Below are 23,235 nucleotides of genomic sequence, written 5' to 3' on the forward strand. Positions count from 1 at the left end.
TATTCCTACTCAAATCTGATAGCAAGCCTTCCATAAATACATTTAAAAGTAAGCATTAATATTATAATAATAACAGAGTCTTTTACATGCGAGTATATATATATACAATCCAAGTACTGTACATTTCGATAAGTGTAACTATTGTAGCTGAAGTTGCTCCAATATTACACATCAATATGATTGATTAATATACGAAACAAACGGGTATACCTTATGCAAGTGAGAAATGCGTCCTATTTGTAAATAACAGGACCATTCCTCTGTAATTAGTAGGGTGCATGAAGCGGATGTATCAAATTCACAATCTATTTCTATAATTTTTCATCTATGAAGCCATAAAAGCAGAGCTTTCTTGCACACTTAGACGATATTCATTGATAAAATCTTTCAATTCCTGATCCCGTAAGAGCTTAACCATCTGAAACCATTATAACAATTAGAGTAATACTCGAACGTTGATAGTACATTATGCACTGTAATAGCCTAACAAATAAGCTTATCATAGATTGAATACGTAATATTTTCATTTACAAGATGGACTTACATCGTGGTATTTTTCAAGCATATCCAACGAAGATAACTTTATTAAAGATTTCAACCATTTCTTGGTTTCGTTGATAAAATGTAGATCTGTACATATCTGCATAGCAAGAAATTAAACCTTACCTAAATAGCTTATTCCTTAAGCCTATTTTTAATTAAATCTTAAAAAAGCAATTCCAGCAATCATCATGTCTTACAGCAATGCTTTCTTCACTTATACTCAGCTCCGATACCATATTAAACATGAAAAGTGAGACCGGGATCATATTTCTAATCTGGAAATTCACGCATCGGCGATAATTTAATTAATTCCTATCATCTTAATATTCATTGCTTTCAGTTATCAAATACAAAGATAGCACATTACCTTATCCTTGTCGTCAGATATTGTATCACCAAATATACTTCATTATGAGATATAAATGTTGAAGAAAATTCATGACTGAATAAAAAATTAATCTTATGACATTAAACTGAATACCTACTTGAAGTAAACCACTGGATACAACCGAGAATAATTCATATTTTTACGAGCTTCCCTATATTTAATGTTAGATATGCTATTAGTGTAAGAATAATCCAAGTTCTTTACATATCTTAATTACCTTAGTAAATTTACAACCCTGAAATATTCTCTTCCTGCTATTGGACAGAATTTTATATCTTTGGAAAGAAATAATTTAGTTAAGGACCTATTTCATATCAAATTATTAAATTATAAGCTACTTTGTTATTTACCATTAACTAGACCTAAAAGACTCCTAGAATTAGAGGCTACAATTGCCTATATAAATTAAGCAAACATTAACATAGATGTAAACTATGCATGTTTCGATTGTATCACATTTAAAATACTAAAACTTAACAAGTGTAGTTTTTTATTACCTTTGCCACGTTAATAGTACTACGATGTAATTCGATCATATCACTAACCTAAAAGAATAAAGTCTCTCAATTAAGTACTATGGATATGCAGTAAATAAGATAGACTCACGGCTAATTTTGAGAGTGACCAACAGAGATAGCTTATGATACAATCCAACAAGCACCATTCCATCTATTGAACAAAGTAAATAACAATAGTATCACTCTCCCTCTATCATTGAGAAAAATTTAGCTATGCAGTGATACTGCTAAACAGTTTTTGTAAATATGATATGAACATAAAATCTGACCTCTTCAATCAAAGTTATGCTTGCTTGATAGTTTTTCAAGTAATTTAAAAATTCAACAATCCTATGATATTTACACATGAATGAATTTTAAATTACAAAAAATACATTGCAGACCCGGACATGCTCATTATACTATCCGCATAGCATATTTTTCATCCTTACCAATATGAAATATTTTGATCGTATGAGCTAAAGAGCGGAAGCAAAAATTTGCGAATTTCAGTACAGGAAGTATAACTTCTATTGCAAGCTAGCAATCAGCAAATCAAGGACATTTAACCTCTTATCAATAATTTGTTTGAAAATCATAATTGCTAATTGCCAAGAAGGGCGATCAGGAATATCAGCTCCGAAATCATGGTCAATTACCGCCCTAATAATTCCATTTATAGGGAATAACAAAACAATTCACTTTATTACTCCATGACTTCCAAGTATAATAGAAGATCAGTACCTTGATATGCTAACAATACTTACCGATAACTCCAAGCCTGTAAGGTATTGAATTCGTTAATATAATCGCTAAGTGCATTACCAAAAAACCCAGATATTATATTCAATTTTTCCCAATGATCCTTTACCGATTATAATAAATGCAGATTAAATAAATACGACAATATTAATATCAATTCTTGTATTGTTAAGTAAATAAAGCGATCAAAATACAACGGTTGATAGCTACAATCAAATAGAGATATCGTAGCATCGACGCATACCAAGAGCGATCCGATTAATATTGGTGAAGTTGATATAAGATACCTGGCTAGGTCATCACCATAATGGGCTATTATCTGTGTTTACAATAAGGTGACCATAAAATAAATTATGTCATGTTATACTCTATGTTTTTAACCGCTAGAACAACTATTGAATTATTAAATTTTGATTATAGAGTATCGATCAGAATCTCGATTTCCAATTAATCAATACTTTTAGTAGAGCAGAGCATAGCTCCATACTAAAGCTAAATCCTGTTATTTGATATTCAACCTAAACGATATTTAAAATAAGATACAAATATTACTAAAATAGTAGAAATTGATATTAGATCAACAACGTAAAATGTAACATCTTGCAAAAATAAGATTCTATATTGCCAACCAAGATATCGTTTATAAAATTCTTGAAAGTTTCCATCTTCGAATCAAGTGTCTGCTCTTTGCCAGTAGTTATAGATAAAATAACATTTGGAGAAATACGAGCAAATATTCTAAAAAAGAACACATTTGATATTAGCGTGACCAAGTAAATAAGCCAAAAGTCCGTGAATATACTCTCAAAGTGCTGTGATGACAACAGAAGGCATAAATCCTTCAGGATTATAAATTATTATAATTATTAATGCGAATATTACAATGATACAGCAAATACAACTGAAAAAAATGAAGGTACGCTACCCTATTTATTCATTCTTTTATCGGTAGTAAATTAGTAGAACGTTATATTAAGTATTACTTTCAGAGTTAAGTGCACAAGTAGCGACAGAAACGAACAGTGCTTATTGTACTTCAAATTTTTAAATTAAACGGTACATACTTGATTATGCAATCTAATTCAATCTGGATGTCATTCATCCCACCCAACCGTAACATATGCGTCTCTCGCTGGGTAAGCATCATAATGTTTCGTCTGTCTTTCAAGATATTTAACAGAATAATATCGTCCTTGGTATTACTGCCTTGCTGCTGGTTAGCCTCCGCAAGAATACACTGTTGAAATAAGTCACTTTGCATTAATGTCACGATAAAATTGTGCAAAGAGGCGTTGAAAGAAGTCATAACCTGCATAAAAGCTAAAGCTGGATCAATATTTTGATTATCATGCCTATATAACACATACAGAAAGATACCATGTTTACGATTAAGCTTCATTGATAAAACCTATCACTACTAAAACTTTTCTATTTTTGGCTGTTTCGTATACTAGGTATTAAATATTTCTAACTATACAAACCACTCCATATAATCTTTGATAGACTTGATTAACATCTCGCAAACGTAGCGATATTGGCCGCCACAACCTCCACTAACGATACTACTAGTGAGGAAATGTTTACGAAAGATCCAGTTCCAATATGTTAGCCTGAAAAATCGATTTCGTAAGACATCAAACACTTGCTAAGCATAGAGTAGTGGAAATAGGAGTTTCGAAAGCATAGTGTCTAAAACTCACCTTTCAGCTTCGTTACGAAAGAAATCATGATCTTGACAGATATTTAATTCATAATTGATCCATTCCGATAGTACTAACTAGTAAGGTATAAGCAGAAAAATGATAAAATTACAAAAAAATTGCTGGCAAAGTGATTACGTATTACCGGAATATAGTAAAGCTGCGTTCGATTAACAATTTTAGTGCTATCTCTTTATTGCTTACTCTATCAATCATTAAAGATAATGTACAAGTAATACATATAGCAATCTTCTATAGAATGATAAAAGCGTCGATTGTATAATTTTTATTCAGATAATTCATATACGTTTTTTTCCTCTTCTAAAATGATTTTTCCTTGTTCTGAGTTTAGAAAGGCAGTAAATGAGCCCAAGTCTAAATTAAAATTAAAAATAATGATCTCACTTCCCTATCATTTTAACAGCGCCTGGTTTATATTTTTAAGATTGAATAATGATAACCTGCTTTCATATCTTCATTTCCCATACCCAAGGAAAGGATACTCTCTAACCGTATCGATAGGTAAAGAGCCTACAGTATGTAACACGTATAAATTCATTATTTTTAATTACATTAATGATCTCAAGGACGCATACGAATATACATGCATTTTACGTACATACCAATTTTAATTGAGAACGCAAAATTGCACGACACTCTAAATAATATAGATAGTTTAGAATTATTCAATATTATTTTATACCTATGTTATCACAGTATTTTAAGATTTAAGGTAAATTACCATGATCGATAATTAGTTTTCGGTAATCGGAAACTAAGACGAGGCCATTTGTACAAAACCTGCAATTATTGCAGAAAGTTTATAGCAAAAGCAAACTATCAGCTAAACAATATACGAGTATATTAACCGTAAAGCCAATGGCATTGAGTTTTTGGTCTTGTAGTTAAAACTTTTCCACAAAAACGTAGCCGGATTCGTATAAACTATATCTACATGACATAACCTAGCGCTATCGCTTATTAAGAACCATCTCCATTGTTGCTTACTCGTCAAAAAACCAAGCAACAGACTCGCTATTCCATTCGGACTGCAATCACTACTATTATGGTCCTAAATTAATTTCATTTAGAAAACAAGAAATCAACTAAGATGCTACCAAGAAGTAACAATAGCAAGCAAATTAAGCAAATTAAAGATTTATTCAGAAATTAGTATTTACCTTGAATGAAAGATATGCCACAGTTTCAGAAACAACATAAGCTAGAATGTAAGGGAAAGAATGTAAAACATTTACGAATCCCATGTACCAATCTTTACAATTGCCCATAAAATCGGTATCTTTATTTGATGTTAATAATTGAAAGACTTTGCAGTAAAGTGCCAAGAGAGATTTGTGAAACTAAATAAAAGTAAAATAAATAGGATAATAGCAGAATATTTACAGAATCAGAGTTCTTCATTTACCTATACATTCCGATAAATCCTAAATATTAATGTCATAATATCAATTACGGTAAAGCTATTTATCCATTACCTCCTTCACGATTGCCAATTCTCCTTCATTCAATTTATTAGCCGGTGATAACTCATTCTTATTATCATTCTTTGTTGATAATAGTGGCAAAATTTCGTTAAAGATCTTACTAATTTCATCAAGTAAAAATTTGCAGTCCGGCCGCTCATTAGCTTGAGATCTTTGGCTAAGCTCCCGAATTTCGGAAACGCACTTCCATAATCGAGCCAGAACATGGCTTTGAGAGTTTCCATGATCTGCAAAGGTAAGTGAATTATTTAAACCACAAAAAATATAATTAAGAGATATAAAAGGGTATCAAAATAGAATTACTCAAGCACGAAACTTCGATTTGAATGTACTATTACTATATTTTGCTAATAAATCGAGCCTACCTGGCAGTTTAGTGGGCTTATTACGTCTCTCTTCAAAAGCATTCCATAGAGTTGCCGGAATCTTATTACCACTAAGTGTTAAGAGTACTGGTTAAATTAAAACAATCAATTGATAATTTTACTAACCTAACAATTTTTTAAAGGGCTATTTATAGCACTAGCGAGATTTTCTATAATACTATAAAAAGAAAATCACTAATCGATTTTTACCGCTTCAGAATTTCAATTAAACCAATCGTTTCAATAGAATCACGAGACGTCTATAGCACCGTAGGAGTAAATTTACAGACATCAAATATAGTAACAAGTAGCAGAAAGAGATACATCAAATAATTTAAGAAGCATTATATCAATAATGGAAGCCAACTTGAAAATACTGCTACCTCTTCATACACTAACAGAGCAGGCAGAAATTGATTGCAAAAGTAGGACTTTTGGAAAATGCTGTGAGATAGAAATATACACAAGAAGATAAGATCTACCTTCTAATTACTAATTACCATCAAGCTGAGTTCGAGTTTACGCTGACGGAAAGTACGTCTATTTTTTATCCGGTACAAATACTGTAGCTACAGTAGCACTCTATCGCTTTCAATATAACTATCACAGAATAATAAAACTGAAAAAGTTTTTATAAGTAGTTGTGCTCACCTAGCTTCCAAAATGCAACTGGGAATTTCATTTGTTCGCTTAAAAGTCATTACGGCTTTCTTTACGTCTTCAAAAATCTACATAATAAAAAGACGAATGCAAAGTGAATTTCTATTAGTGTTCTACAAAGCGCATCCAGAATTGGAACAACAGGCGGCTAGCAAATCATATTTTCATTAAGTGAAACAAACTCTACGAGGTTACTTAGCCCAACCTCATCATCATGTAAGACTTCATCAAGTAAGTTTGTTGCTTGCTCTTTTTCGTTTGTTAAATCTTGTTCCTATCAATTCAAGAAAAAAACTTAAATATTCAAAATTTTTCTGATCACATGATTAAAATAAAAATCTAGCCATCACTATAAGATGTAGCGACATCGTCCTTACTTTTAATTTTGCTAAATTAGCCTTCGCTAAAGCTATATATTCAACTAGTAAGTCTTGGCAATTCGCTGGTACAGAAGGCTGACCAATAATATGAGCCTAATCAAAGGCAAGTTAAAAACATGTAGTGTATTATTCCAATTGCAAAATATACAGCAACTAAGTAACACCGCAATAGCCTCTATATTATAGATATAATATAAATAAAACCTTGATATGCAGGCCGTCATCATATGGTAAAATAGACATGAGAAATCTGATTAGAAATTTGCAAGATCTTGCAGACAGCTTGCTTATTAATGATGATTGACGCCCTATATGTGACTATTAATAATTAAAATGATAAAGTTTGATCACGTTGTTCGCAATAACATCACTGAAATAAATTAATTTCAAGTGACAAATAACCGTAACTTCATATTTTAATTATGATACTTTACTTGAATCCATTCGGTATATGGATAAAACTTTGGCAGTTTTAATAAACTGCACTGACGAACAAGTATGATTACAGTTAGGATGAGATCATGATAACAGTTTCTGAGTGCATCTTCAAACATGGTATCAATCAAACCTATAATTGAATAATTTAAATGCTAACAATACGGGCAACATAATATTGATTAGATATTGCGAATTCTCAATCAATTGGTCTTACCATATAACATATTTGTAGTATTTTCGTATTTTATACACAAGATAGATAAAAGAGCAAGAGTACTGCTCCAATCCACCTGTAAATGGTGTATCAGATTATAGTTAGACTAATACTACGAATTAATTAAACATTTTGTGAAAGATTGTATAAAATATTCAAAAGTATTCCAAAACGAAACCTTTTCACGTTGGGATAACACGTTAAAGACTGTTTCTCTTAATTTTTTAGCATCGACAAAATTGAGTAACTAAAAGTAGAAGCGCGTAGGAGTTAAACAGATAACACTAACAATAGGATAGTTGCTTTCACATAAATCTAGTATCAAAAGACACTAAAGGCATTGGCCGAGATGACATACCTCGGTAAATAAAACATAATAAGACTGTAAGGATCCCTTACGGTGCCAACGATTCTGTAACGATAAGATTTCTAGGTCTACAATTTAAATACCAAAATATAAATATATTAATACCTTCGATCTTACCATAACCCGAAATGACCTACTGTATCTCATCATTAAGGTCAGGGTTACATACTTTAAATGAGTTTATGTCTGTAATTTAATAAAATGATTTCCGCCATTTGTAAACTGGATAAATCATGTGATAATTTATTTATGAAAGTTTTCTCTTTGGTTATAATTGTAATGTTAAGAACTACTCTACTCTTCGTGTGCACTTTTAAAATAATTTGCTGATCTAGACAGTGTGTATTATATGGTATACTCGTACTGCTGGTCGCTTACCTTTAAGAACAGCATCATTGCAACATTTTAGTAGCTTCATAATCTGTGTTGTAAAAATTTGCTCAATAGTAGGCGTCGATTTGATCGATTTCAGTGACTTTAGTAAATTCATTAAATCTAGGCTGTATACGGTAAGATAAAATCAATAAATTGCCATCATTATAAGAAAAATTGTGCCGTTACAAATACCTGTACTAACATATCTATATAATATGATAGTTTTCTAAAATCATTCAATTATTTGATTGTATTGCAAATTCTTACTTGTTAATATTGCATTGCTTATTTTTCATCTTTTCGTAATTTAACCGAAAGTGCTCAATGTAGTCTGATTTAATATATAGGGTATATTAAAATTAGTCATTTGCAAATGTTACAAATCTGTTTCAATAGTAACTATTAGCTTTGAGTTACCTACTTTCAATAAAATAATCCATAAATTCACGCAAGCGCTAAATATTTAAAATGAAATAGAGATAAATAGATTAACTGCCTGTAAATTGAGTCTTGACAGTGAACAATTAACAGACCTTGTGTGTTTCATCTTCAGCTACGGAACTATTCTCCAAGTACGATAGAACGTCGCTCATAATATCTAAATTTGATATTTAATCTATTCAATGATTGTACCGTATAGGTATCATACAGGACGCAATCGATAATTTATCATGTCCTATGTATGATTATCGTGTTAGAGATGCAATAGTTATATAACGGCGCAAACTTACAAGAGATTACATTAGAAATATGAGCTACAGTGACATCCTCGGGCTGTTCTTGATAGTTGCTGATAATCGAACCTGCCAAATGCTTGGTAAAATTTCTTCTTTGCCTACATAATCTGAAATCAATACAACTTTTTCATTGAAGGCTTGGGTCTGCTTATGTAATGCGGTTCTGTAACATAGTAATTATGACTGATCTCCTTCAACTTAATAATAAAATTGCATATACCGATTTAAAAGGTCATCAAAGGTGGCCAAGTTAAGATGGCATAATTTCCACATTATTTCAACGGATATATTGTGATCCTAAACGTAATACGTGTATATAAAAATTAATTATACCGCTATAACTAACGAAAGCACGTAAAACTAAAACTATACATGACGAACCCTTGATAGAAATTGACCAATGAAGTAATCGCGATCTAACATATTTTTCGAATATAATAAAGCAGCTGATTGTAACAGTTCAGATAATGCAGCCTATAAAGTATACAGTCATACAATATGTAGTTCATGTTAGCATTCTTCACTAGAAATGAAATTAGATAAAGATATATATTTGCAATATAAACATAGTACTAACCCTCTTTTCGGTCGGCATTAAAAAATTGAGGTAATATTTTACTGGAATATTAGCATTAGTTGGGAAGAGTTCAATTATTTTTTGATTAATAGCTGTCGCAAAGTAAATCGGTAAGGTCGAGCAATTTGTGCCATCTTGAATCTTATACTTTTTCGCCCATACTTCAGCTGTAATAGAATGCATTGCAAATTCAGTATTATATACGTGTATACCTATGTGCAGTAAACTAGCAGAGAAGCACTGCAATAGGCTGCAACGATTCAGTAGTAATGATAGAAAAGCTTTATTGTATGTCAATGCAAGATGTAATTATTATGCATTGTTATTATGCAATACCTTGGCTACAATTGGCAAAGTCCATTGGACCCTGCAACAATTTCAACATAATACCGCGTTAGAAATAATACTTTAATCGTTTTCAACGTCATTTCTAATCTACTAGGCCGTCATAAACATGATTACCATTTCACTGAAGCAAGAGCTCAATTGTACGGATTGGTCTAAAAATTGTAAAATATTAGTCTGCAACTGCATCCTATCCGGACAAGTGGGATTACGAGAAGGTTGATTTTGAGCTATTGGATGATGCAAGTAAGTATGATATCAGTCATCAGAGAAATAGTCTCATTCAAAGTGATTGAAACAGAAATGCATATAACCGCCAAAATATGGGTGTTATTTTCAACATCTTTCCATACCTAATAATTGCATGAATGCATCAGATGCATTCTCATTATGCTTGCTTGTATCTCTTAAATCGTTCATTTCTCAGGTTTTTTTATCTTTGTTTGAACTGCAGTATTGACTACAAGTTACCTCGACGTCCTTGCAGTAAGTTAATCATGACTATCGCGTCGTGGGATGCTGTTTTAGTTGTATTCTTATTGCAGTTATGAGCTCGGCTGAATTAAATGATCCATGCACAATTTTAGCAGAAGGCAGCTTCCAAGGTAATTGGCTATGATTGCTAAGATTCAAATGCTGTATTAGAACATGTATAAGTATCCACAGTAAAGGGATGGCACCAAAGTTCATGAGATGTCGGTGAACGATAGAGATTCGTAATTTCTGCACGAAAATGGCACACGTCTGTACGTCTGTACCATGAAGACTGTACGATATAATACAGTATACTCTATTTGGACGTATGGTACCTTACCGTATGCAATTATAGACGTCTTCCCCAACACTAAATGCATAACAGTATGTCGTATTTGCTGGCAGAGTTCTAGTATAGCTGTAGTACAGTATATATCCATGTAATTATAATGATCAATTAATTAATAATAGTCCTAATTAACTAAGCGTATTTTATTTATATTTTTTATTGCTGTACTGTATAGTAGACCATCCGAAAGTATCAATACCACTTACGATCTTTCGTTACTGCATCGCATCTGATACTTCAATTATTCGTTTTATACGCGTATTTCTAATACTACCGGTGATAGTCATAATGGTAACTAGCTTTCTAAGTTCGATAACTTTCGCTATACAGTATAGTATGAATATTATATACTGTATATTATTATGATCATTATCTGTACTTTAGTTTGAATCATGCAGCACTCTCATATAGTAAGATGTAATATGAACTCAGAATACCTGTTATCCCTTATTGTAGCCATGATCAATTGGTCATGCTAGAAATCCGAACAATTACCACTCTATTCCAATTTTAGTCAATCATCAACAATCTAGATAACTTGTAGTATAAATGCAGAATATTCGTTCTTATGGCTCAATGTGTAACGCTAAAGCATTGAACTTGCAATTACTACAGGTGTTTTCGATGCTGCACTATCAAGCTTTTACGATAAAGTCTTACTGTATATAATCATCAACAATCTAGATAACTTGTAGTATAAATGCAGAATATTCGTTCTTATTGCTCAATGTGTAACGCTAAAGCATTGAACTTGCAATTACTACAGGTGTTTTCGATGCTGCACTATCAAGCTTTTACGATAAAGTCTTACTGTATATAATCATCAACAATCTAGATAACCTGTAGCATAAATGCAGAATATTCGTTCTTATTGCTCAATGTGTAACGCTAAAGCATTGAACTTGCAATTACTACAGGTGTTTTCGATGCTGCACTATCAAACTTTTACGATAAAGTCTTACTGTATATAATCATCAATAATCTAGATAACTTGTAGTATAAATGCAGAATATTCGCTCTTATGGCTCAATGTGTAACACTAAAGCATTGAACTTGCATTTACCACAGGTGTTTTCGATGCTGCACTATCAAGCTTTTACGATAAAGACGTGCATTTATATAATCATCAACAATCTAGATAACTTGTAGTATAAATGCAGAATATTCGTTCTTATTGCTCAATGTGTAACGCTAAAGCACTTAACTTGCATTTACTACAGGTGTTTTCGATGCTGCACTATCAAGCTTTTACGATAAAGTCGTGCATTTATATAATCATCAACAATCTAGATAACTTGTAGTATAAATGCAGAATATTCGTTCTTATTGCTCAGTGTGGAACACTAAAGCATTGAACTTGCAATTACTATACACTACAGTATTGCACTGTACAGTACTGTACACTGTACATTAAGTACGGTCCAGTACGGTAGTCTACAGTACAGTACAGTACAGTAGGACAAAGTCCTGTAGTATTTCCTACAAATTCATCAAGGCAAGGAAAACGATCAACCCTGGATCCACCAAAGCCTGTTTTAACTTAACTCAAAATAACATTAACGATAAAGTATTTAGTTGTAATTGAAAATTCGGTTGAAATCAAAACTTGGGATGTCTTCAAGTAGCCGCCTCGGTTCATTGTTTGTAAGTTTGATGCCTCTGTAGTCTGTACTGAACTGTATAAGTGCATATGTGACAAATAATATTGATCAATATTGCTTGGAATTTTGTTATTACTTCAATAAACTACGACAGATTACTAAAATGTTTTGTCAATGATATAAATAATACCTTTAGGTTGGCCTTTGCTCAGGAGTTATACTAGGGATATATTTATCACAAAATTACCAGGTACACTATTTCTTAATTATCCAATTTTAAATACACAAACATACTGTATCGTATATAGCTGCTTTTGCCTTGTACAGTACAGTATTTCGCTTGGGAAAGAAGGTCTTTCGGTGAATGTGATATACGTGTACATGCACGAGTACATATGTACTGTATAGATTAAATACGTATATACATTTAGCAATCTATAATAATCAATTAATCAGTATGATATTCAGCAGTATTTTCAATACTACCCTTTCATTTCTGCTTAACAAAATATCTTTTCATATTTTAATGTAAGATGCCCGACGTTGGTAAAGAAGGCACCACATTATTATCAAAAGTAGAAGATGTAATTAGGTCATCTTCCAAAAGCAATGACAAAAAGGATAAAGAATAAGCTATTGCAACTTTCGTAATCATCATGAATTACTTGCTTTATGTGTACAGGAAACTATTCTTCCGGAGTTTATGATTCGATACCAGCGTGCCCAATATCATATCTAGATATTTTGCACTGCCAATCCAACACGAAGATGCAAACTAATTATATCGTTTATTGTATTGTATTGGCGATATCTCAAAGCCCCGGATACTTGACTTTACGCTGATCTTTGAAGATGTTTTGATCTGTCAGAGAGTACTTGAAGTTGATTGTATATTTTATTGATTTAATGATAGGATAAAGATTCGTTGTATCAATGAAATATTTAGATATCCTGCCAATGTTTTATTCAACGCCTTCACTAGCATTATAATACTTTGATCAGCATTTATCTACGATCATTCAGCATACATAATCTTATCATAGTCTTACGCTGGTAACTTGAGTACTCCTTAAAAAAGTTATTCAAACTAAAAGTAATCATTACTGCTTTCAGCATTGAATTATTTCATTGAATTGGATTCATGTAAAGAAAATTTATAGTAATTGATTCAAAAAAGCGATACTTACGAAAATCCATTCTTTATAAGTGAAATAAAATATCATTTGATGATTTAGGTTATAAGTAAGATAATGTAGTTCATTTACCAAAGTCGATTATCTATAAATATGTATCCTTAAAATGTATATACATTGTGGTAAAGATTTGATGTGATTATATTGTTAGCTTTAACAGCTTTCAAATCTCAGGACTAGGATAGTTTCAATCAGTTGCTTACAGTTCTAAAGTATTAGTTGGCTACACTATACGCATAACAAGCTACTTTTGAAAGCTAAAATAATATCGATAATAAATTTTTAAGTCTGACGCTAAATTAGTCTTGTGCCAATTCAGGAAATGGACGGAGAATAGACATGATAATCAAGTCAGGTATTTTACTAGTAAAATACATGATGCACCTGACTAATGGCCAATTGCTATAATTATGCTAAATGAGATTTAGTTTTTTGCATATATCTAAAGGGGAGAGATGATATGGGATGAGGCTAGCTAAATCGTATCTAATGGAGCTTACTTAAAATGTTCCCTTATTTCAAGTCATGTATTTTACTAGTAAAATACATGATACACCTGACTAGTGGCCAATTGCTATAATTATGCTAAATGAGATTTAGTTTTTTGCATATATCTAAAGGGGAGAGATGATATGGGATGAGGCTAGCTAAATCGTATCTAATGGAGCCTACTTAAAATGTTCCCTTATTTTCAATTTTTCACATCAAACTGATAATGTAATACAACTTTATAGTTTAAAAGCAATGAACTATACAAAGCATGGTATTTAACTTTGGAAGAAATGTTCTCGTTGATTGAGTGCGCATAGAAATTTTAATTCAACTTATTAAGTTTAAAACACTATTTCCTTTTTTAGAGGTATTAAAGGCACTACTTGAATAATGTTGATTGTGATCTTAAGTAAAGCATCCAATTCTATGATATATACGTATAGTAGAAGGATATACCTGCACATATACACTATATCAAAAAATCGAGTAAAAATCGATCTTTGTTTTTGAGAAATAGTGTTCGACTTTGAATCTTTGCTTAAGATAGCATAATCTTACTTTCATGCCATACTCCTCTATCAATGCTTTAGGGCTAAAACAGTTCGTTTCTGAACTAAACACCATGCAGATCGGAGGACATAGCTGTATAGTATCCTTACTAGTCTTGTTGTATCTGTGCTTACTTAGATGCTGCATTTTCGTATAGGTTAATTATAGTTTACATCTAAATTAGCTCCTATCGAATCCAATGTCACAGGTGTCCTTCGATAATGTTGTACCGGTGCTTACTTAAGTATTACGTTTTAGTTTCGGATACAATATACGAGTAGATCCAAAATTGATGGTAAAAAATCGAAGATACATAACCTCACTAATTCTTAAAAGGAGTGCTTAGGTGCTACTATTTTCTAATGCGACATAGTATAAATTCAAAATAGCCGTGGTACCAAAATCAAAAAAGCCTACGTTAAATACATGTACGACATACGTATGCTCACTGCTCAGTACCATATAGCGCTTGTTCGCAAAGTTAATAGGATTTGAACATCTTCTACCGCTATTGATATGATATTGCTTATATACACACAGTATATGAGTAAAAGAGCGTTTAGATTATTAATATTAAATCAAGGCTATAAGCGATTTATTGCAAACTCTTTTCAGATGAAAACATTCGGATGACCCATTTTAGACATACCAACTGATAACAAAACCAATTCTATTCATATGATGCAATATACTTGGATTGTTATCATGTAATACAATATTGATATTTCATACTTTGAAAAAATCAGTTCTAAACACTGTTATAGCATTAGGTACAAATATAGTACTGAGTAAAAGAGAAGCTTTGAGGGATCAGCCTGAAAGAACTTGTCACAAGTAAGATCCAAAAGCTACAATCTGTTGGCAGTAACTTGTAATAAAGACACAGCGTTTTACGAAGAGTATTGCACGTTACAACATTACAGCGTCCAAGTTTAATTAATGTTAGATAAAGTCTAGTTCCTAAAGTCAATTTTGATTACAGGAAACGTTCTTCTTTCTTTCTTGACTAGCTGTAATTTGGCATTTCAGTGATACTTTCGCTGGCGATCATGGATTATATGTCTGTATTCGAAAAAGGCGTAATTGACGACAACGACACCAAGAACAATATGAACAAAAGGCCTCAAACGCGTTCTACGGGCAGTAAAATTTCGTTGTACATAGTTGCCATAGACAGTTGATATTCGCTGCTTTAGTACACTAGGTCTAACATTCTGAGAAAGCCAAGCACCAAAATCGCGAAGCTTTACATCTCCCAAATTCGACGCCATATTGCTTGTCAAAGTGTGGCTACTTTTTCAACGTCTGCTTTAGGTAAAAAGCGCAGGTGCAACGATATGCCGTGGTCTTTCGACCATCATCGATAGAGATCAAAAAACTCCATGACCACTATATGGTATACACCGTACATTATGTATTGAATCAGTAGATGGTGGATAGGCTGTACAGTACAATATATTACAGTACAGTGTACTGTAGTGTAAAATGTACTGTACTGTTCTATACGCTTTTTTTAATCGCCCGCTCGTTGAACTGTTTAGTATAGTCGTCGATGTGTACTATTGCGCAGTCCTGTACTGTATATAGTTTAGCACACCTGCACGCGATCTCACTGCAAGCTGGGGTCCTGTGCGACTTCAGCTAATAAAACTTCCATCATAGCGACGAGCTTGAGGACCAATATCAATTCATATCATTAATAGTTCAAATTTTAGCCAATCACTTATCCAGTAGTGTTACGTTAAACAAGATTGTATCATGCAAATTACCTATAAGAGTAGTGGATAAACGTGCTGTATTCAGACTCAATAGTAAAGGAATAAAGGAATTCTTCCAATTAGCTTTGGCTTAGCTACCGAATCAGATCCAGCTGGCATTAATCTTTCCATTACTTTATGCGGTTATCCTATCCATTTCTGCCAAGTAGGTTATTCATTTTACTTGATTAACAAATAATTCAAGATTTTTATTGGAGATACTGTGGTGCTATACTGCATATGAGATAACAGCACCGAATAGAAGTTATGGAGATTTCAATTCGATCCCTCGTTGGAAGATCATCTTCGATTGCAAGGAGTAGAATTTTCCTACAAGGTTGCATTGCATGCCGTAATTCAACCTTATGTGAGTTATAGAATCTAGATAAACTGATCTAATATTCGATACAGTTAAATTGATTTTTCAGCTATAATCTAGCCTTATCTAAAATGGGTCAATTTAATTCTATATCTTGATAACAGCTGCTAGCCAACCTAATATCAACGACTTACCGGTAGCAGACCTGACCAAATCTCAAAGGAAATCCATACTGCATCATAATAAGAGAAGCATTCAACTTGAACAGGCTTCTAGACGTAAAGAACGTAAGCTAACAGTCTTACTAACTTTAAATACAAGTAACCTGACCTTGCTAACTTGATAGGGTTAAACTTGCTATTCGTACTTTACTTGAATTAAGCTCTATCGTTGTATATTAGTTTAGTATCTGCAGTAATGCACTGTTTCGGGGTTTGATTATAATTATATTTTCACTTTTATAACTCTGCATAATGCAACCTTGGCCCAATAACATCCCTTGTAGTTCAAATACCCTTAAGTCGAGTGTATGATGATTGGCTGTCTACTACTGGCCCAAAGCATGTCATGACTGTGGCTGAACACTATGGTATATTTAAGGATGTACTTATGGATTATCCCTTTTTTCCTACCGTCAATTTTGGAGTTGAGTATCCGAACTATCGAGTGCAATGGGGCAATTTAATATCACCATCAAAGGTAACTAGTTACTTATGGGAAAGTAATACACCCATTCGATAGCAATTGGTTGTGTCACAAGCAATTGTGATGCATTAAATTGAGACACCGTTTACTTAGGACATACTATCATTTTATTCTGATTACTCTAGACTGCAGCTCGTCCAAAAATTTCATTTGCACCGAAATATAATGACGGTTTATGGACATTAATTATGATCAATCCTGGTAAGAAAACCATTTCATGCTGATGATCTTGATAATAACTATTAATATATTACAGTACATAAACTGTTCGTGTTATCTTGATCAATATTGCTTTGAAGATGGATGCAGTATTAACTAGAGCTCAATATAAATATAATCTCTTACAGATGGAGTATTTATCGAAAATCAACAGGAATCTGAAATTTTGCATTGGTTATTGTATGTAAACGGATATTAAAAATACTTCCTACTTTTATCTTTAGCCCAAAGTTATGATGTGATAAGGTTATCCATGAAATGATATATATATATATCTTTCAGGATTAATATGGCGCCTTCAACAGCTATTAAAGGCGTAGAAGCTTGTAAATACTTGCAGCCTTTACCTATTAGAGGCACTGGATACCATCGATTAATATTTCTATTATGCAAACAAAGCAGGGAAATACCAGTTCCAGATCAAATCACGGACATTGCTGAGTTAGTTATTAATTTAGCTTTTAAAGCCATTTCTATCATCTAAAATTTTTACATATTTAGAAATGATGACCATAAAGATGTTAGTAACAATACTGACATACTGTATACAATTACATTGTAGTCGTTCTTTCTCAACATACAACTTCTTAATACAACATCAAGACTCTCTTAAGCCAGTTGGACTAAGATTTTTTCAATCTGATTGGGACAAATCAGTAACAACAAGTTTCCGGAAAATGCTAGGTAAGTCTAAATGAGTCTTATTACTTTATTGATGCATTTAACAATAATAAGGTATTAATTAATCGTTGTTAACGCTGTAATGCAGGAATGAACGAGCCTACGTATAGCGCGCAACCTATACCTCTATCTAAATCTCGATTAAAGAAATACAAGCACAGAAATATTTACAAGAACAAGGAAAAGTTGTTTAGAGCTTAACCATGTATCATTTCTATATTGTAGCTATTTGTAGTTATACTTTGCCAATGCCTGTAATGCGTCAATTTTATTGTTTTTTTAAAATGCACATCTTTAAATATACCCAAGACAAATTATTATTTGCTTTGATATGTAATCTATAAGCTCAATCTGTGGCAATATTTCAATATTTTGATCTCCATCTCTATTCTTTACATTGCGATTTGGAAAGCATCTCGTAGTGTAGCAATCTAATAATCATATTAAACTGTTTAATTTTGTAAGGCATCTTTAATGATCAGCTTTGATATCCCGATAGCAACATAATGTCCTATATATCTTTACAGTTTAGTGATGGCTTATTACTGTAAATTTGTCTCCATAAAAAGCGATGGAAAGAATTGAAGAATGTTTACAGTGCATGATTCACGTAATTAGTCGATAGTGTAACTGGTGGTCAAGGTGTTGTATAATCGATCATACGAAAGATTATAAAGACGGTTGAAATTGATCATTCTCGAGCTCTGAGTACTTGCTAACTACTGTATGTAGGAATCTGATTACATTGTAAACAGCTTATAAATTACAATTTTAGCTGTCCAAATCACGGAATAGCAGCACTCGCCACACTATCCATACAGTAACGTAGAGCTCGCTAGCAACACGGATAATGGCTGTATCATAGTGATACTCTATGCAGCATTGTTGCCACTGCCATATGACCGTAGTGCAAGGGCGTACAGAACCAGAACCCTAACCAGGGGGACTACTCAATTTGAAAATTCTCCTCTCAAAGCCGCAACTAAACCATTTCCCCTATACTAAAAATATACCAGACATTGTTGGTATTAGGTACTGTCGATTCGTTGCCTGTCTCGTGTATTATTAGTATAAGGGAAAATTTTTTAATTACGGCTTTGAGGGGAGAATTTGGAGCTTGAGTAGTCCCTGCCCTAACCTGCAAACTCCGTCTTGTACTGTGTTTAGTACTGTACTACTGTACCGTATTTTGGGCTTCGGTTTTACCATACAGTGTACAGTTATGCTATACTATAACTGTTTGGCAATGCATGACGCACTTCCATAGTTCTACGTCATGAATCAAGGTTAATAGGCTGGAATTACAAATTTCTCGCTAAAATTCATCAATCAGACCATTGCTTTGCCTCATTAATTTCTTAATCGACACAGAAATAAGCCATACTGATGATGATAGCTATGTTCTATCATATTACTATTGTCTGATGAATCGAAATCAATTAGTGTAAGTATAGCAAGATGGCAATGTCAGACAACGAAAGACAACCGTTACTGGAGAATCTGCTCGATCAAAGCCCCCAAAAGACTAGCTATGACCGAAAAACATTTCAGCCTGACCTATCGCGATATCCATCAACACCAACACTGAATAATCGCTTATTAAAGAATCATGTTGTGGCTTTATTTGTAATCAGTTTCGATACTAAAAGTGGTAAATTATTGATAAAATATCAAGTCAACGTTTTATTCTTTTACAATAAAATCAGGCAGTCCAGTACTACTTGTCCATTGATTCATTGCATGCTAGACTACGCGTTATTGTAAATAAATTATGGCTATGGTGTTTTATCCTTATAATATCGATTCTACTCTATTATGTATTCGTCTTCTATCATCCATTCACTGGATACTGTAATCATTGATGAAATATCACGCGATGCTTTTCAGTAAAATAGTAATACACTTGAAATAACACGATCACCATGTAAACATGTACTCTCCTTGCGGACTGTAGGGAATGTTGTCGAATACTGTGTACCCAGTGGAGTACAATTGAATGCCGTTGAATTTAAAGCAATGCCAAGTGGTAGCCACACAGTCTCTGAAGATTTTGTGTAAGCTTAACATAAGTGATATTGATCTTTTATCCAATCATTCTTATTTCTTTACAAGTAACTACCAGTTTTCAGTGTATCAAAATTTTAGTTGCCATCAACTTGTTTTGTTGGTAAGATAAATATGTGTAGAACCCGTGGTCGGCAACATAAAATAAGATGCAATCATCACTTTTATTTACAGTAGTCTTTACTCATAGTTAATTACTGAAGATTTTGCACATGCTTAATGCATATCAATGACATTCGTACTTCATCGCCATCTTATTTCTCTAAAGCGCCTACGAACTACCAATACACGTAACTTTAGCTTTCATCATCCTGTTCAATTGACATACCAATGTTTAGGAGCTACACTTCTCTACAGTGGCCATTACATTGTTACTGAAGATTTGGTATAAAGCTAACATGTATAAGTGATAATCGTATTTCATAGTGGCTTTGTCATCTCTTCATATATAGCTAGAGAGCTAGTTGTGTACGAAATTTTAACTACCATCATCTCTTCACTAAAACACTTTAGAGCAGTACTGTATAGGAAACTGTAAATAGGACCAAAATACATTACGTAATTACGAAAGATAATCGCCGTAGCCCATCCTTCCGCACTATGGTATTGATTAGACACTTTAAAAGAATAAATATAGATTATATATATGATGTGTCCATTGTACAATCACAAGTCTTATGCATCGCGCTCGAGTGTGCTATTATACAGTGGCCAAATCATCAGCATTTATTTTTATATTGAAATCGCTGGTGTTTTATAATTAATAATGTATAATTAAAAATATGGCTTAATCTCCTTGCTGCTCATATACTGTAATATGCCTATACTCTATCTTTGGTAATCAGATATTTCAGAAATGGCCAAGATCTATATGGACTTAGCTGCTTTAAAAGAATTCAAGTCGATAACCAAGAAGAACGCGGTGTACGTATGAAATCAGTCGGAATACTTTGTAAGCATTTCATAACCTTACATTTACACATGCCTTTCTTGGAGAGCGAAGTTGTGTAAGTAAGATAATTTTATCAACAAAGCCTTTAACCATAGAAAATGATCATTAGTCTACCATAAATTAAAATATTACTGATATTGATTAAATAAAACTCTTGCTTACAATTATATTATTAACCTTTTAACCACTTTACAGAGAATTCTCATGAAAGTCATCTAAAGTTATCCCATATATTTTCTTTATACTTTATAGAAAGCAGTTAAATAGCCCGGGTAACTATCAAAGATTACAAGAGTATTTTACCAATAATATAGATTTAAATGAATCCTTAATTCAACCTTATGGAAGTAATACATCAGTATTGAAGGTAAGGTTATTAATTAGCGAATATACTGAATATCATTATAGCGTTGCCAAAATTACTCATATCTTAACTATCGCTTTAAAACATAATTTCTTTTATTTTATCGGGCTTTAAAATATCTTGCATAATCGAAATGTTGATAAGATTTAATCTTGTAAAGTACCTATTTTTCTATGCCACCTAACGAATGAATTCATTTATATGCACAGATTACACATCCTGCTGGATGCTTTTCTCAGTTTATTAAGTTTTTCGGTGTAAAGATATTTCCACTATGGAGACTTATTTTATTACAAAAAAAAATCCTATTTTACTCCCCACCACCTGTTGGCATCGCTTGCTATCGGGGTAAATCATACTCATTGATGATTGCAATCTTTACGAAATTTCGATCGCGATTGTCGTCTATAGCGTCTGAAAACGTTTCAAATTACAATTATAAATGAAAATTTATACTTTAATTAAATTTAGTATACTGCTGCAGCTTGTTGTCGTCATCATCCATATCGCTGCGTGAATCACAAACTCAACCACAATTCTACGTAAATGTAGCTGACATTGCCGAACTATCATCTACAAAAACTTATGTTGCATGTGAGGCTTAATTATATTACTTACTATTTGTAATTCTGACTGAAATTCTAAGTGCTTATCGTTGTAACTACGCTGCATAATTACCTATTTACATATTTTTTCTTGATTACGTTAATGTGTGATTAATATTGAACTGTAGGTACCACGGAGAAAGTTTTTGAGAGTAAGAAAAACTTATATGACGCCTTCATCGATATTCGGAACATAAGTTCTACATCTCCCAATATTGAACCTTTAACAAAAGTCACTTCTGAAGACAGAAAGAGATTCGCTGCTCTTTCTCAATTAAGGTTCAGTATTCGAATACACATCTTTCGTATAGGCTTACAAAAATCTATTTATAAATGTTTCAGAATAGCGTTAGATAGTGATATATTTAGCTATTGACATGATTATAAAAATATATGTAACGTATCCTAATAGACCGATTGGTAGTCTGCAAGAGCAACTTCAACAGGGTGATGAAGAAAGTGAAGAAAAATATATCCGGTAAATTAATTGCATCATTTTCTCTGATTATTTTACTGTAACTATACATTTAAAACAAAATTTTGCCCATAGATTTTTCCGCGCTATGAACGACATCTTGTTCCAGAAATTGACCGATATTTCAAGTAACCCGGATCATCAGATTTCTAACTCGGAACTTGAGGAAATGGGACTATATCCTGGTGCAGATAAAGTATTCTTAACTCAGTTAATCGAGTTATACAACTTTAATGTTGATTTACAACCGGACTGTGTGTTTTGCTGTTAAGATTTATTCTATTGTGTTTTTGTACCTAGATCTTTGATATAGCGGTGCTAACCCATTAGCTATTATTTGAATGAAAGCGTTATATAGTTTAGCGAGATTTTATCGAATACAAAGTCACAATATTTTTTACAGTTTAACCCTTTAAAAGCATATTAAATCACACTTGAAATAGATACTATATTATTATGAAAAGAATGACAGATGGCTGTATATTGACGCTGTTTGGCTATTTACTTAAAAGGCTATTACTCAATAAATGAGATTGCAAAAATTCTATCTGCATTTAAAAACTTTCCAATAATAATTGGTTGA

At 32.6% G+C, this 23,235-nt stretch overlaps 3 protein-coding genes across 3 annotated transcripts; 2 read left to right on the forward strand and 1 right to left on the reverse strand.

Moving 5' to 3' along the window:
* Positions 1-325: 325 nt before the first annotated feature.
* TRIADDRAFT_55509 (uncharacterized protein) lies at positions 326-11,136 on the reverse strand (the record flags this gene model as incomplete). The annotated part of the gene is made up of 44 exons (XM_002111923.1): positions 326-418; positions 545-640; positions 911-947; positions 1,029-1,082; positions 1,149-1,206; positions 1,282-1,327; positions 1,429-1,476; positions 1,719-1,779; positions 1,999-2,091; positions 2,196-2,293; positions 2,435-2,509; positions 2,649-2,708; positions 2,820-2,928; positions 3,255-3,427; positions 3,500-3,542; positions 3,672-3,800; positions 3,891-3,967; positions 4,095-4,142; positions 4,198-4,265; positions 4,352-4,421; positions 4,514-4,548; positions 4,633-4,691; positions 4,856-4,962; positions 5,072-5,251; positions 5,387-5,622; positions 5,761-5,831; positions 6,412-6,488; positions 6,626-6,694; positions 6,798-6,893; positions 7,235-7,368; positions 7,453-7,528; positions 7,631-7,699; positions 7,811-7,887; positions 8,198-8,319; positions 8,462-8,525; positions 8,616-8,649; positions 8,728-8,792; positions 8,926-9,029; positions 9,152-9,228; positions 9,313-9,405; positions 9,509-9,675; positions 10,325-10,410; positions 10,668-10,745; positions 11,114-11,136. The coding sequence occupies 44 exons, from the start codon at positions 11,134-11,136 to the stop codon at positions 326-328; spliced, it is 3,735 nt and encodes a 1,244-aa protein (XP_002111959.1).
* Positions 11,137-16,535: 5,399 nt separating this feature from the next.
* On the forward strand, positions 16,536-18,393 carry TRIADDRAFT_55510 (uncharacterized protein; the record flags this gene model as incomplete). The annotated part of the gene is made up of 8 exons (XM_002111427.1): positions 16,536-16,635; positions 16,752-16,874; positions 17,093-17,286; positions 17,418-17,493; positions 17,640-17,691; positions 17,794-17,952; positions 18,074-18,195; positions 18,281-18,393. 8 exons carry the CDS (start codon positions 16,536-16,538, stop codon positions 18,391-18,393), a joined length of 939 nt encoding a protein of 312 aa, XP_002111463.1.
* A 1,401-nt stretch (positions 18,394-19,794) lies between these two features.
* Positions 19,795-22,905, forward strand: TRIADDRAFT_13058 (uncharacterized protein; the record flags this gene model as incomplete). The annotated part of the gene is made up of 8 exons (XM_002111428.1): positions 19,795-19,843; positions 20,147-20,246; positions 21,102-21,263; positions 21,461-21,617; positions 21,782-21,920; positions 22,044-22,166; positions 22,306-22,525; positions 22,728-22,905. Coding segments are annotated over 8 exons (1,128 nt in total), but the record flags the coding sequence as incomplete, so codon positions are not given.
* Positions 22,906-23,235: the final 330 nt, after the last annotated feature.

This window comes from Trichoplax adhaerens, genomic scaffold (assembly GCF_000150275.1).
Source record: "Trichoplax adhaerens TRIADscaffold_4 genomic scaffold, whole genome shotgun sequence".
Lineage (NCBI taxonomy): Eukaryota > Metazoa > Placozoa > Uniplacotomia > Trichoplacea > Trichoplacidae > Trichoplax > Trichoplax adhaerens.